The sequence below is a fragment of the Channa argus genome, chromosome 19 (assembly GCF_033026475.1).
Source record: "Channa argus isolate prfri chromosome 19, Channa argus male v1.0, whole genome shotgun sequence".
Taxonomy (NCBI): Eukaryota; Metazoa; Chordata; class Actinopteri; order Anabantiformes; family Channidae; genus Channa; species Channa argus.
In genome coordinates, this window is record NC_090215.1 from 18,548,140 (window position 1) to 18,561,456 (window position 13,317).

Consider the following 13,317-nt stretch of genomic DNA (forward strand, 5'->3'; position numbering starts at 1 on the left):
AGAAGGAAGGAGGGAAGAAAAAAAAAAAATAAAATCACCCACGCAGACACAAAAGCACAGCTGTAACTTCATTTCATTTAAAAAGCGAGGAACATCAGTTTCAGGCAACTTTAGACAGCAGAAGCACAGAGTAAAAACAAAAGACAGGTGCAAAGATGTAGATGTGAAATGTACATGCGTCTACAGGCCTATGCAGGAGAAGAGCCTGTGAGGTGTGTGTGCGCTGACTTAGAATTTAAATGATCCAATCTTACGGTTAAATGTCCTTCATGGTGGTCAGGGAAGTGGATGAAGAGGTACTCTGTGGCCACTAACTGCATGATTGAATCCCCTAGGAACTCCATCCTCTGGTTGTGGCCCCTTGAAAAGAGGAAGACGAGAATGAATGGGTAGAGGTAAACATAGGAATGACAAAAAGAAAAAGAAAAGGTTGAGGAGGGATGTGGGGGGAAATTAAATGGAGCGAGGAGGGAGGGCAGGAAGAAATTTTGTTTTGGGGGGGGGAGGGAGGGAGGGTTTCACATGAGGTTATTCAGCTACACATCAGTGGGGCATGAAAGGCATCATGCTCTCTCAACAAATGTACCGGGCTTTTAACAGAAATGGTGAAGTCGGCTGATGTACATTTCACGCGTGGCCTCTGGGAACAGCTGCACTGACAGGCTGTGTGACAACTCGCAGCCTGCCTGAAGTAGCAGCCCCTCAGAAGAAAATGACTGTAATTCAAATATAAATGGAAATAAATACATGCTTAAGAACCTCTGGTACACCTGCAGGAGTGCTTGTCAAATTCCTAGACCCATAAAAGCAGCAAGGGTGCACACAGGTTTAGAGAGCAACTTTCACCATTCTAACAATTCCTAGTAAAAACTAATGGCAGCAACGTGATACTGTACATGAGCTTCATGCCGTTTTCTGCATCAGTGAAAGGCAGAAAGCATACTCCAACTCCCCACACAGTGCTAGATGGGGGAAGGGGGGGCTACTACTGCTGTAATGGTCATTAATTAAACAGAATTATAGATTAGCATTGCAGATGTAGGCTGGTGCTGTGCCAGGCAGACAGGAAGTATTGGGTAGTTGTAAATGAGTGCTATAAAGGCAAGGGTAAGTACAGCTGCAGAGCACATATCCAGCTGTAGATTTGAGCTCCCCGCAGTAAGAGAGTCTGAAGATAAGAGAAAAAGATGAAGGGGTAGGCGAGGAGGAGGATGATGACATCAAAGACAGAAAAAGGTCAAAGTTTATTGTCCGATTTTGCCTTTTTTTAGCTGCACCATATTGAAGCCAAAGACATCAAAGTTAAAGACAGCAGGTGCATCTTTAACAAGACTGGAAGAATTGATTCTTTTTTTAAAAAAACAATTAATACCTTAATTATGTTTTTATAAACATTTTGTAAGACTAGTCCATCGCATTTTTTAATTTGTTCTCAATCTTGGTCCTCGCGGACCCCTGCTATGCCATTTTCCCAACTAACCCTGAACTTCCCACTGCTGATTAGCTGGATTAGGGGTTCAGTCAATCAGAAGCTGGAAGATCCTCCTTTTTTCTTCCACCCTCATTGGAAATGGTATGTTCCAGCTTGTGATTGATAAAACACACCTTGAGGACCATGACTGAGAACCTCTGATCTAGATGTGTTGTGGCCCATATTAGACAAGCCTTAATGTTATGTTGGGTCGGGAGTGGTTTTCACCTAACTCCATTCCCATGGATGCCATTCCTACCCCATGTGTTTCTGATAGCAGGGTCATGAACCTGACCTTTAATGAAGTGAGAGAGCTCGTTTGTGAAATCCTGGATGGGTCATTCTTCTCTTGGACTAACGTTGGAATGTCAGAGACTTTTGGAAAGGTCCCATGTCATCCTCATTTATAGATAATGTCTTTCATTGTGGATCTGAGGAGTGCCAGAGCCCCAAAAATAATTTTATATCTGCGACATAATGCAGTCACTAGTCAGGACAGACTCTTTACAAATGTCATAGTGTCACAACTGTGCACATGATAGAAGATGTAACTAGTTGCTTGTTCGATACATGGAAGGTATGTAATTTTTATTGCAATCTCTTTGGCACTGTTCATGTTACACGTCGTTTTATTTTCTTTATATGTTTCGTGTTGTTAAAGTACAACAAACTAAGGAGATCTTCTCTCTGTTGATACTGCCCAAAAATGGCATCAGGATTTGTTTTGCACACGTGTAAAACATGTTCATATCCCCTGTTGTAATATGAATAAAAAATGATGTGGGTACGGTTCTGTCAAAGGCTACAATGAATTGGCCACTACCCTGGTTTTTTTTCGGAGTTTTTTGACTGTAGGGACTAAGGGGATTAATATTTTCAAATACATATATTTATCATTTAAACTAGTGTCTATCTTGTGTGTGTGTTTTTTTTTGCAAGGTTGCCTTTGTTTTAGGGTAGATTTTTTTTTGAAGATCTGAAACAGTGTAGTAGGAAAGAAACAGAAAGAGAGAGAATATTTTTTTCACAGCACTGTACCTCTGTCTTTAAGATCCGTGGCTGATCTTCATTAGGAGGGAAAGGACACACACCCCTGGACTAAAAACAGTCACAGAGCTTCTTGATGTAAATGTTATTACATCAATTAAGAGAATGGAGAGCTGAGAGAGGAAGAGAGGGTGGAGGCCAGTGGGAACCTCTTTCTTCGTCCTGCACTTAACCACTGTACATGTGAACACGTGTCAACAGGTTTGCTGTAGTTAACATACATACTGAATGTCAGCTGGGAAAGGAGTCTGCCAGCCAGTATATTCTGGGTAGAAACAGATCGGCAAGGTGTAGCGTGAGCTAATTTTAGGTCCAATGGGAAGTAGAGTGAGAAAGAGAACAGTGGAGTGACAGCAAGAGACAAAAGGAAAAAATAGAAAAGATAGAGGAAAAAGGGAGAGATAGAACGGGTCAAAGAGGAGTGCGTTGCTGTGTGAAGTGGCACAAAGAGCCATTCCTTATTCACTTCAACAGCAGAGGCACAATGCTCCAGTAAGGTGGGGGAAATTGAAGTAAAGTGTGGAGCCGAGGTCTTTATTCGTCTCCGACTTTGATCTAAAATACCTTTAAAGGCCCCACTGAAGAGGCGGCGACAGGCTGTCCGCTCCGAAAGAAGGGAGCACTCAATTTTTTAAGGCTACTTTACCTCTTGGTTCAGAGGGAAATAATGTTCTTGTTTCAAATGTACATGCATGCGTTCCAATGTGTTATCTGCAGATACTATTGTGTCACTGGGGAGTTAAATGACTCTGGATTCAGAATGTAATTTTGTGTAAAGGCAACAAGAAAAAAAAATGTTTGTACTGTATGAAAATAAATTGTACTACATAAAAAGATCAATATAAATCAAGATAATACTTCAATATAATAAAATTTCAGGTTCATTTCCAGTAGACTTGCACTAAACAAAAAAGAGGATGTCAATAATTTTTTCCTAATCTGTTTTATTTGTCCTAACAGTGGGTACGATGATGCTATAGCTTGTGTGTAATTTTGCCATCCTGAGCTCCATAGAAGAGCTTTGGGGAACTGAGAACTGTAGCCCTTACTGGATAGGAATATACATGAGACAACTTAAACATCGCTCTGTCATATCCTCCTGCCAACGGTTAGGCTCACACACGTGAGGCTAAAGTTTACAGTTGAAAATATTACCTTGTTTGGACATAGAGGAAAATTCATAGAAATATCTATAGACAGGCTTTTAATTAACCCTCTCAACTACCTCATCACTCGTACTTCACTGCAGATAGCAAATAAAGTAACATATTTTCACCACATCTAAAAAGGTATTTCTCCTATTCTGTGTTGATTGTCGAATTTGTTGAATACTGAAATATATTTCCAGAAAAATTCCTCAAATAAGTGAAAGTGTATTGATTTTTACCTCACCCGATAGCAAAGTGTGCAGAAATAATCTGCAAGGGTGCTTGAGAATGAAGCAACAACAAAGCCTGAGTGCTAAAGCTACTGATGTTTCTTCACTTGTCATGCATTTATTCCAGAAAAAAATAAATCATGTATTTTTATTTTGATACATAATGACAGCTAAGGTGCTACACTTATCTTTTAATCTACTTAGTAAAATACTGTAGAATTGCATGTATAAATGTTTCGATTGACTACTGTCAAGCAGCACAGTAAAATGTACTTCCATTTAACAAACACTGAACATAAAACCAGATGGACCTTTTTGCACTAACAGTGAAATTCTTGCAACACCCAGCTCTTCTGCTGTGTGAGGAGATAGGAAGCCCAGAGCCTGGGGGCCACAGCTCTTCATTTCTGCTGTCTGATGGTAGCCTCCGGTTTTCAACGCCCCTGACAGGGTCAACTCGTATCCTTGCTTCTTGTCTTGTCTTCTTTTAGGACAGCTTGTCCTCTACTTCTCCATAAAGTGATAGGCTGAAGGCCAAACAGAGCTCTGCCTTCTCATCTGCCTTCTACCTTATTGCCCAACCTTCCTTTTCGTTATCTGACCTCGTTCTTCTCTCCATCACGACAGTGTGACCTACTTTGATATAACCTTTAGTCCTCATGGGCGGCTGTTGCTATGTTCCAGCTTTCAAGTTAGTCTGCTTTATTTAGGTCAACCTGCCTTTGGCCACTAATAAACCAATGAACAGAAATTACGCTGAAAATACATGAACTATGTCTGTTTTACTCCAGGAACTGTAAAAATAAAAATCTATAAAACGTATTACACATTAGCTTAAACTTATAGTGAGTTAAGCTACTGGGTGTGATGCCACCGAGTTAGAAAACATGGTTAGAATCAGACTCGAGTTAGAAAGTCCTCAAAGTAAAGTTCAGTGGGTGACAAACCTCTGAACTTTAATCAACTTCACTGACCAAGAGCGAAGTTAGTTTTACTTCTAAGTGGTAGATTAGAACATGCACAGCGGCGTACTGTATGTGTGACTGTGTGTACATGATACACACACACACACACACACCCCGTTGTCCTTGTGGCAAACCTAAGCAAGCAATTACAGAGTGCAGGCTGCCAATCAGACATCAGAGGTGTGCTGCCAAGGCTAATTTGCTTTAGCTGTCAAACTCACTATTGTGTTGTGTAGCTCAGAAGTGAGTTAAGCTTCCATTGCAAATAACCCTCTCATATTCAGAATCAGAAACACCTCAAATTGGAGTGAACATTCTAATTAGTGAAGTCAAAATAGCAATCTTTTTAGACTTGCATTACTCCATTCATTGGTGAATGAGCATATAAGTCTTCTGTATAACTTTGTAACTATACTTGCTATTGAACAAATGTCATAGCAGAGGTTGAGAGGAGAAAACATTTCCAAATTCACAGTATCACTGTGAGACGAGGGAAAAAAAAAGCCCCAACACAAAATTCATACTTCTCCAAAATGAACACATTTTGGATTGTGTGTATGGTATATCCACTTTAAACTAATTGTGAAAACATATGTGAGAATCCAGTAAATCACAGTATGCACTGAAGCATGACAATACGAGAAAAACATCCCTAAAATAAGAAATGTGGCTTCAGTGAACGAGAAAGTACAATTTTAAAAAGAACCACCCTTTGAATCAAAACCCCATTTCCCATGGCACAGTGGGGTTATGGCCTCGCAGGTACAGGCAGATTACAGATATGGGGACTTCAGAATCCCCAAGGCCTTTCTCTCTCTCGGCAGTGAAGCCCCTAAATTATGTACTGTACCCAAAAATGTGAAAAGGGCTATCGTGTACTAAGGCATTCTGAACATGACATTAAAGCACTTGTTACATCGGCTGTTTTAAGTGATGACAAGAAAATATAGACTGTAAGCTGAATGGGTTAAACAAATTCATATGGGAGGAGACTGAATTACAACACATACAACAATTTAAAATGCTAAATGTATGACAAAACTCCCAGCATCTCGGATCACATTATATATTATATTATAATGCATCATGCCTCATCACCTCTAAAGGGAACGACAGACAACAAAGCCTGGCAGCATCCTTGCAAATTACATCTGGCCAACTAGCGCCTCACTTTGCATTTTAATTGGCTGTAACTTAATTATCAGCCAACAAAAAATGACTGTACTTACAGCGTGAGGTGATTGAAGCCCACGGTCCTCAAGGTGAAAGCCCTGGCCAGTAGACGCACATGTGTGAATAGGACTCCAATACATTGTTCAAAGTCGGTCAGTTTCTGGAGGACTGGAGATGTCTCAATCAGCTGCCGGTCTGTCTGGGGCTCCTGGACCTGGCAGAGGTTATTAAAAGAAAAAAGTTGGTTATTGAAACCACACATTGTTTCTGCGTGGGACAACTGTGACTACAACATTAACCTATTTGAGGTTTGTCATGGCTTCTGATAATGTTGGGGCAAAGCTGAATTTGCATTGTTGGTCAGATAGAAGTACGCCCAAGTTTTGCCGTATTGGAATGTTCAGGTGAGGTGAAGACTGGAAACGAGAAATCCCTTCCACGTGTGCCCTCTTGCCATTGTCATTTGCTCGCTTTTGTCATTCTGTTTCTATTCTCATGGACTGATTCGCTAAGCTGAACAGCCAATCGGAGTCCACTACAATTTAGACCTGCTGAATAGGCTGAAAAGACGCCAACACGGGTTTGACTAATGCCAGACACTCTCCGATTGCCCAGCGGTCAGCGTGTTGTGTGAGGACCCTGAGGTTTTTATGTCCACATACGGCTGGCAACGTGTTGTGATTCATAGGCCACTCAGAAGTAATTAGTTTAAAAAATGGGTAAAATAAAAACTTTAATGAAAGAAAATTGAAAAAGTACTGTAAAAAAAAAAGTATATATCCAATATTCCACTGTATTCTTGATGTGCAGTAAAGTATCTTCATAAGACAACAAAATCAACGCAAAACAAAAGATAAAAAACACAATGACACATTTTCAAACTTCTTGAATATCTAAACCGCACCAACATACAGAAAAAAAAACCCTTACTCAAGTCGTTCGGCAGGAGACCCAAAGATAAATCCCTGAATGAAATGAACCTCGACAGTATGTGCTGCTGGAGGGCCTGTTTATAGCATGTGTTTTTACTTAGATGATCTGCAGCAGATGGAATCTCTTAGTCGTTAAGTTTTAAGTCAAACAGCTCGTTTTTATTCCTCTTTCTGAATCTGTTGATGCAACCGGTCATTTAATATCTGTGGTGTAAATAAGTGTTTATGGTTTCTGCGGAGTCTTCACATCTGACAACACACATTCATCTGTACATCATGTCCACAGTACCCCCATCTGTATATTATTTGTCCATAGTACTTCCATCTGTACAATAAATCCATAGTGCTTCCACATGTGCATTATGTCCGTAACAGTGGCCATCTTGTACATACTGTAGACTCTGTATATTTTGCTCTGCTTATTGCACTTCTGGTCAGATACTAATCTGCATTTCATTGCCTTGCACTTGTACATGTGTAATGACAATAAAGTTTAATCTAATCTAATGGAGGTTTCTTGCTTGCTCCTACAAGCAGGCTATATTAGAGACTCCTGACCTTGTGACTTTGATGAGTCTTGAAAAAATGTTTTTTGTTACTGAAAATTGCTGTGGATTATGCTTTTAACATCAGCTCTAGGGCTTTGTGAGTTCAGCACTAGACTGGGTCCAGCAAAAACATGCCGCTCTCTTTAACTAGAGTATTTGCTCATGCCTGTGTTCATTAGGCAAAGAAATGAAATGCTAAGAAAATATGTGCATTCATGTTTGTAGAATCAAGAGATATCCTTATGGGTGCATTAATTAGGCTGCTAGAAACATCTAATTGGTCTCTGCGTGGGACAACTGTAAGTTTGACATCTTTTCCAAAGAAAACAGAAACATTGAGCCACTTAGTTTTATGTGGACACTCAAGAATCCAAGATACAACTGGCCTTGTACAACTAAATGGAGCAGAATAACAATATAAAGTATCCCAAAAGTAAGAATGAAGAGTAGTTTGTCAAAGCTCTCCATAGGAAAATGGCTACTTTTTTTGTCTGTTTTCATAAAAATATGACAAGTAGACGGTTATCTCGGCATATCCTGTGTGCAAAGATGTATTTTCATACTCAGTATTTTAATTGTGCGATGAGTGCTGCTGGTAATGTCATGATTCCACCTTTCAATGAGTCCTAAAGAAACAATTAATTTCTGCATTCTTTCCATCTGTTTATTAACAAAAGGCATTTAAATGTCACTCATCACAACTAACGACATCCGACAAGTTCAGCACTCATATACACAAGCAATCCTTTAGAGAGGTGGCCGGTAACAGGGCTTCAAACAAAGCACTGAGAGGAAGAGGGAAAAAAAAAAAAAACAGCAGTTATGAAAAACACTTTTGAGCCTTCAAAGCGTCACTTTCAGCTCAGTCAACACAGAGAGCTGAGTCATGCCAGAGGTCTTTTCAGGCCCAGAATGCCTCACATTCATGTATCCCCTTATAAACCAAAGGAAATTTCCAACTCAACGTACACGATGTTCCGGGAAATTATTCTGGAGAGCTGGGGATGATGATGTGCCGGCGCAAAACCAGCAAACATGAAAGACATAAGATGTGTCAGTCAAGCACAAATCATGCCACAGCGCTCTGTGGGGCACAATGGTGGAAAGGCTAATGTATGCGTGTATGCCAAAGACAGGTGTACGTGTACGTACGCACACTGTGGCCAGCTGCCATCGACATCCACTCAAGCCTCATTCAGGCTATTCCCGTTTCACCTGTTTTGTCTTCTTCATCTTGGTGGGCCAGGGAAGGCAACAGAAACAATGTTGGGCATTATCTTCTTACCTACTCTCCTTAAGACCTTCACTAATTTCAGAATGAATACAATACATTAAAAAAACACTGAAAAGACTTTTTACTTTTCCTTGGGTGAATCTCCTTAGATTATATTATCTCAGGCCAAAAGGTCAGGATGCTTTCAAGCTACCAAGAAGTTGGCACAATTTAACAGGCGTTACCCCACTGGCATGGGACCACCCAGTGGAAACCTCAGCCATGTGCAATGTGTGGTAATGAGGCTGCAGCTGTGAAGCGGCTAATGACTACCCATGCAGCACACTGCAAGGATTCCCCTCGCACCACAGAGTAGTTGTAAGGCTGACCCTGGGGCTCCACCCTGACCACAGTGCCTGCCACGGGGGCCTCGGCTGTGCATTTCATCAGATAAACATACCGCTGGATACAATGAGTTTATTCTGAGCACTGACAAGCTCCACAAAAACAAGCAGACGCTCTGTGGATCTTCAGCATATGAAAAATGTGTTGAGCGAGTAGAGGAAGACGTGGAAAAAAAAACACACACACACACACACACATATATATATACACACACGCATATGATGCAAAACACAGTATTATTTCAAGTCAGACGTGGATATGCAAAATGTACATATGAAAATGCAGCAGCACATGCAGAGAGATGAAGAGAATAAGCTGCTTAAACACGATTCTCAGCATACACAGAAAGAAACACTTTCTCCTCACAAACACATCAGAGAGAAGGATGTCTGACGGTCCCTGGAGGCCCCATGTGAGCCGGGACTGTAATCCTGTTATGGCATCTTTGATCTCTTCTTCCAAATCCTAATTTCAAACAAACACTTTTGACATGTTCAATGTTTCTGGGCAGATCATGCAAAGCAAAGAACACCAGAACAGGGAGAGAGAGTGATGAGACAGACGGAGTGCAAAAGCGTGATGATTGAGAAGAAGAGAATGGCTTTGCAGAAAACCGAAAGAAAAAGGGGCAATGAGAGAGAGATGGAGTAAATGAAAAAGCGGATTAGGGTCTAAACCAAAATGGAGAGCAGTGAGACATGTGAGTAGAACAATGCAGACTAGTGGAAGTCTACTGGGGACCTTGTGACAGCTATAAAGAACCCAGTCTGCCTCAGGCAAAATAAGTAACAGCTTGACCACCTCTGCTAGCAAAACACACACACACACACACACACACACACTTAAAAAACTTCAAACATGGGGGAATGGTTTTGTATCGTGTGGGGTGAGGTGAGTTTTAATGAGAGGCACCCAGCCAAAATAAACATCAATGATGTAACATTGCTTGACCAACCTGGAGGGGATGTGGTGGGTAGTTGAGCCAGACTTCCCGTAGATCCTGAAAAGACAGAAAAGGAGAGGGAAGAGAGATGAGAAGACAAAGGAAAAAGTTCTCTCTTGGCCATGGGGTAATCTAGATTAATCATTGTCACAAACAGTAAAATAAATATGAGAATGAATTATATTACAACTCCAATTCCCAAGAAGTTGGGACTTTGTTTAAACGTAAATAAAAAGATGATTTTTTTCACAATAGAAGATAAACAACATATCAGATGCTGAAACGGAGACATTTTACAATTTCATGGAAAATATTCGCTCATTTAGAATTTGATGGCAGCAACACATCTCAAAAACGTAGCAAGAGGGTGATGTTTACCACTGTGCAGCATCCCCACTTTTTTTTTTTTTTTTAAATCTGTCTGTAAACATCTGAAAAGTGAGGAGACCAGTTGCTGGAGTTTTAGGAGAGGAAGGCTGTCCCATACTTGTCTGATACAGGATTCTAGCTGCTCAACAGTCCTGGGCCTTTTTAGCCAGATGTTTTTTTTATGATGCGCCAAATGTTTTCTACTGGTGAAAGGTCTGGACTGCAGGCAGGCCAGTTCAGCACCCGGACTCTTCTCCTGCAAAGCCGCGCTGTTGTGATGGATGCAGTATGTGGTTTAGCATTGTCTTGCTGAAATATGGAAGGACTTCCCTGAAAGACACGATGTCTGGATGGGAGCATATGTTGCTCTAAAACCTCTATGTACTTTTCATCATTGATGGAGTCTTTCCAGATGTGTCAGCTGCTAACGCAGAGATGCAGGATTTGGACCGGTCTGCTGATAACAAGCTGGATGGTCCCTCCCCTCCTTAGTCCGCAGAACAGGGCGTCCATGGCTTCCAAAAACTATTTTAAATTTGGATTCATTTGACCACAAAACAGCTTTCTATTTTGCCTCAGACCATTTTACATTAGAACGTGGTGGCGTTTCTGGATTGTGTTCACATATGGCTTCTTCTTTGCATGACACAGCTTTAACTTAGATTTGTGGATTTGCACAGAGAACGGATTTCTGGAAGTGTTCCTGATCCACTGCAGTGATGTCCAGTTGAAGATCATGCCGGTTTTTAAATGCAGTACCGCCTGAGGACCTGAAGATCACGTGCATCCAGCTTTGACCATCTGCCTTGTCCCTTGCACAAAGAGATTCCTCCAGATTCTCTTAATTTTTTGATGGTATTATACATTTAGATAGTGGGATCTTCAAAGTCATTGCAATTTTACATAGAGTAAAATCTTGTTGAAAAATGTTGAAATTTTTTTGGCACAGTGTCACAGATTCTGTCCATCTTTACAATGGAGAGGGTCTGCAACTCTGAAATGCTTCTTTTATACCCTGTTAAGTTACTGGCCTGTTGCCAATTAACCTAATTAGTTTTCAAATGCTCCTTCATATTTTTTTGATTTGCAGCAATTATGTTTTCTAGCCTTTTGTTGCCCCTCCTCCAAATATTTTGAGATGTTTTGCTGCCATCAAATTCAAAATGAGCTAATATTTTTAATGAAATGGTGAAATTTAATCCGATATATAGTTTATGTTCCATTTTAGTTTTACACATCCTCCCAACATTTTTGGATTTGGGGTTGTATACAAACAAAAATAAAGGCCTAAGTCCAAAAACCTTGTATTATAAATGTGAATTTCTGATAGGGCTGCACAATATTGGAAAAAACTTACATTGCAATATTTTTTCCTTTCGCAATATATATTGTGATACAACATTGGCTATGTCACCGATTTCAATACAATCAATACAAGAGCAATACAGCTGCTGTGTAATAAGGAAGCGCTACTTGGCTGTATTCATGCTGATAGGAGGAAAGAGGACTTTGTTTGGTGCCGTTTGTTTTAGCTTTTGTTTCGTCATTATCCACTGATATTTATGGAACCATCTCCAGTCTGGGATCATTTTGATCTTATAACGCCAAATAAGGCAAATGTTTTCCTTTCCAGTTTCTACTTTTGCTCAGTTTTCATCTGAGTTAATTATGTTCAAATTCCTTTCTGAAGGGCTCTTCAATTAAAAAAGAAAGTTTCACATGAATTTTAATTTTATTTGCAGGTAAAATGTGGGCTCTGCTCCACAGAGCAGGAGCTCTTCATCAATGCACCTCTACAGACTTGCTTTAAAAGTTTTATGTACTCGCACCTCATTTGTACCTTTTGTTTTTTCCAAAGCAGGAGAACTGGTCTCAAAGAGACAAGATCACCTTGGCCCCACCATGCTACAAAAACGTCTCTCTCTTAATAAAAATGTGTAAACCTGCCTTTTTCCCTAACATAAGTACATAAGGACTCCCCCCTGTCACTTATTGTTTTATAAATGACATTAATAAAAATGTCATTTTGATCACTTAAACTTACTCGCAAAAAAGATTTTTGTACATTCTACGCTTGACATACTATTAGTCCTAGTCATATTATTTTGGTTATATTCAAACTAATTGAAATATATACACTTTCATTCAGTTAACACTTCATTATAAGCTGGTTATGTAAACAGGACCATTCATCCATGTCAGCAGGGACGAACCAAGTTCAGTCTCTAAACGGTTTATCCAGGTTGCCTGCAATGCTTTTTGTAATCCAGCTGATGTCGCCATTAAGCGATATATCCACACAGTGTCAACACTGTGTCAGCACAGTTGGGGAACTGTGCCATACACTTGATGAGGTGTCATCTTGTTAACCCACCATGAAAGTACTGTTAACAAAGGACTGAAAGTAACTGCTTTTCGTCAATGTCATACTTTCTATTTCCAAAATAATTACTTAACCCACTCGATAGTTGTAAAATGTGAATTTGTGCAGGCGTACACAGCAATGTAGACGCTGAAACAATATACTTTGCCGCCCTAATTTATATGCATTTAAAAATAGTGTTGACTTTCATCAGCCTTGTGCCCTTTCTGAAACATAATACTGTAGTAGAGTTGAAATGCTATTTGGTTACTTTGATACTCGAACACTTACTAAGAAGCATGAAGAGAATCAGTGACCACAAGCTAAACAAACTCGCAACTTGAGGTAGATGTGTAAGATAACAGAATCCAGAATGTGTGTTTTTTGTGGTCATAAGTCATACAACTGCTCTTGATTCCATATTGTACAATTCATATAGTATAAGCCACAATTGCATGTATATATTCTGGAAATGGCGCTTGTCCTGATTAAACATACTCATAAAAGCTGC

General features: G+C 40.1%; 1 protein-coding gene across 3 annotated transcripts in view; it reads right to left on the minus strand.

The window, feature by feature from the left end:
- Nucleotides 1-13,317, minus strand: part of drosha (drosha ribonuclease III) — an 83,859-nt gene that overhangs the window by 17,782 nt on the left and 52,760 nt on the right. For all 3 annotated transcript variants that reach the window (XM_067485828.1, XM_067485826.1, XM_067485827.1), the window contains exons 24-26: nt 10,088-10,132; nt 6,091-6,248; nt 255-360 (exon numbers count right to left, since the gene is read on the minus strand). In XM_067485828.1, the coding sequence (XP_067341929.1) occupies nt 255-360; nt 6,091-6,248; nt 10,088-10,132 (309 nt within the window). The remainder of the gene's footprint in view (nt 1-254; nt 361-6,090; nt 6,249-10,087; nt 10,133-13,317) is intronic.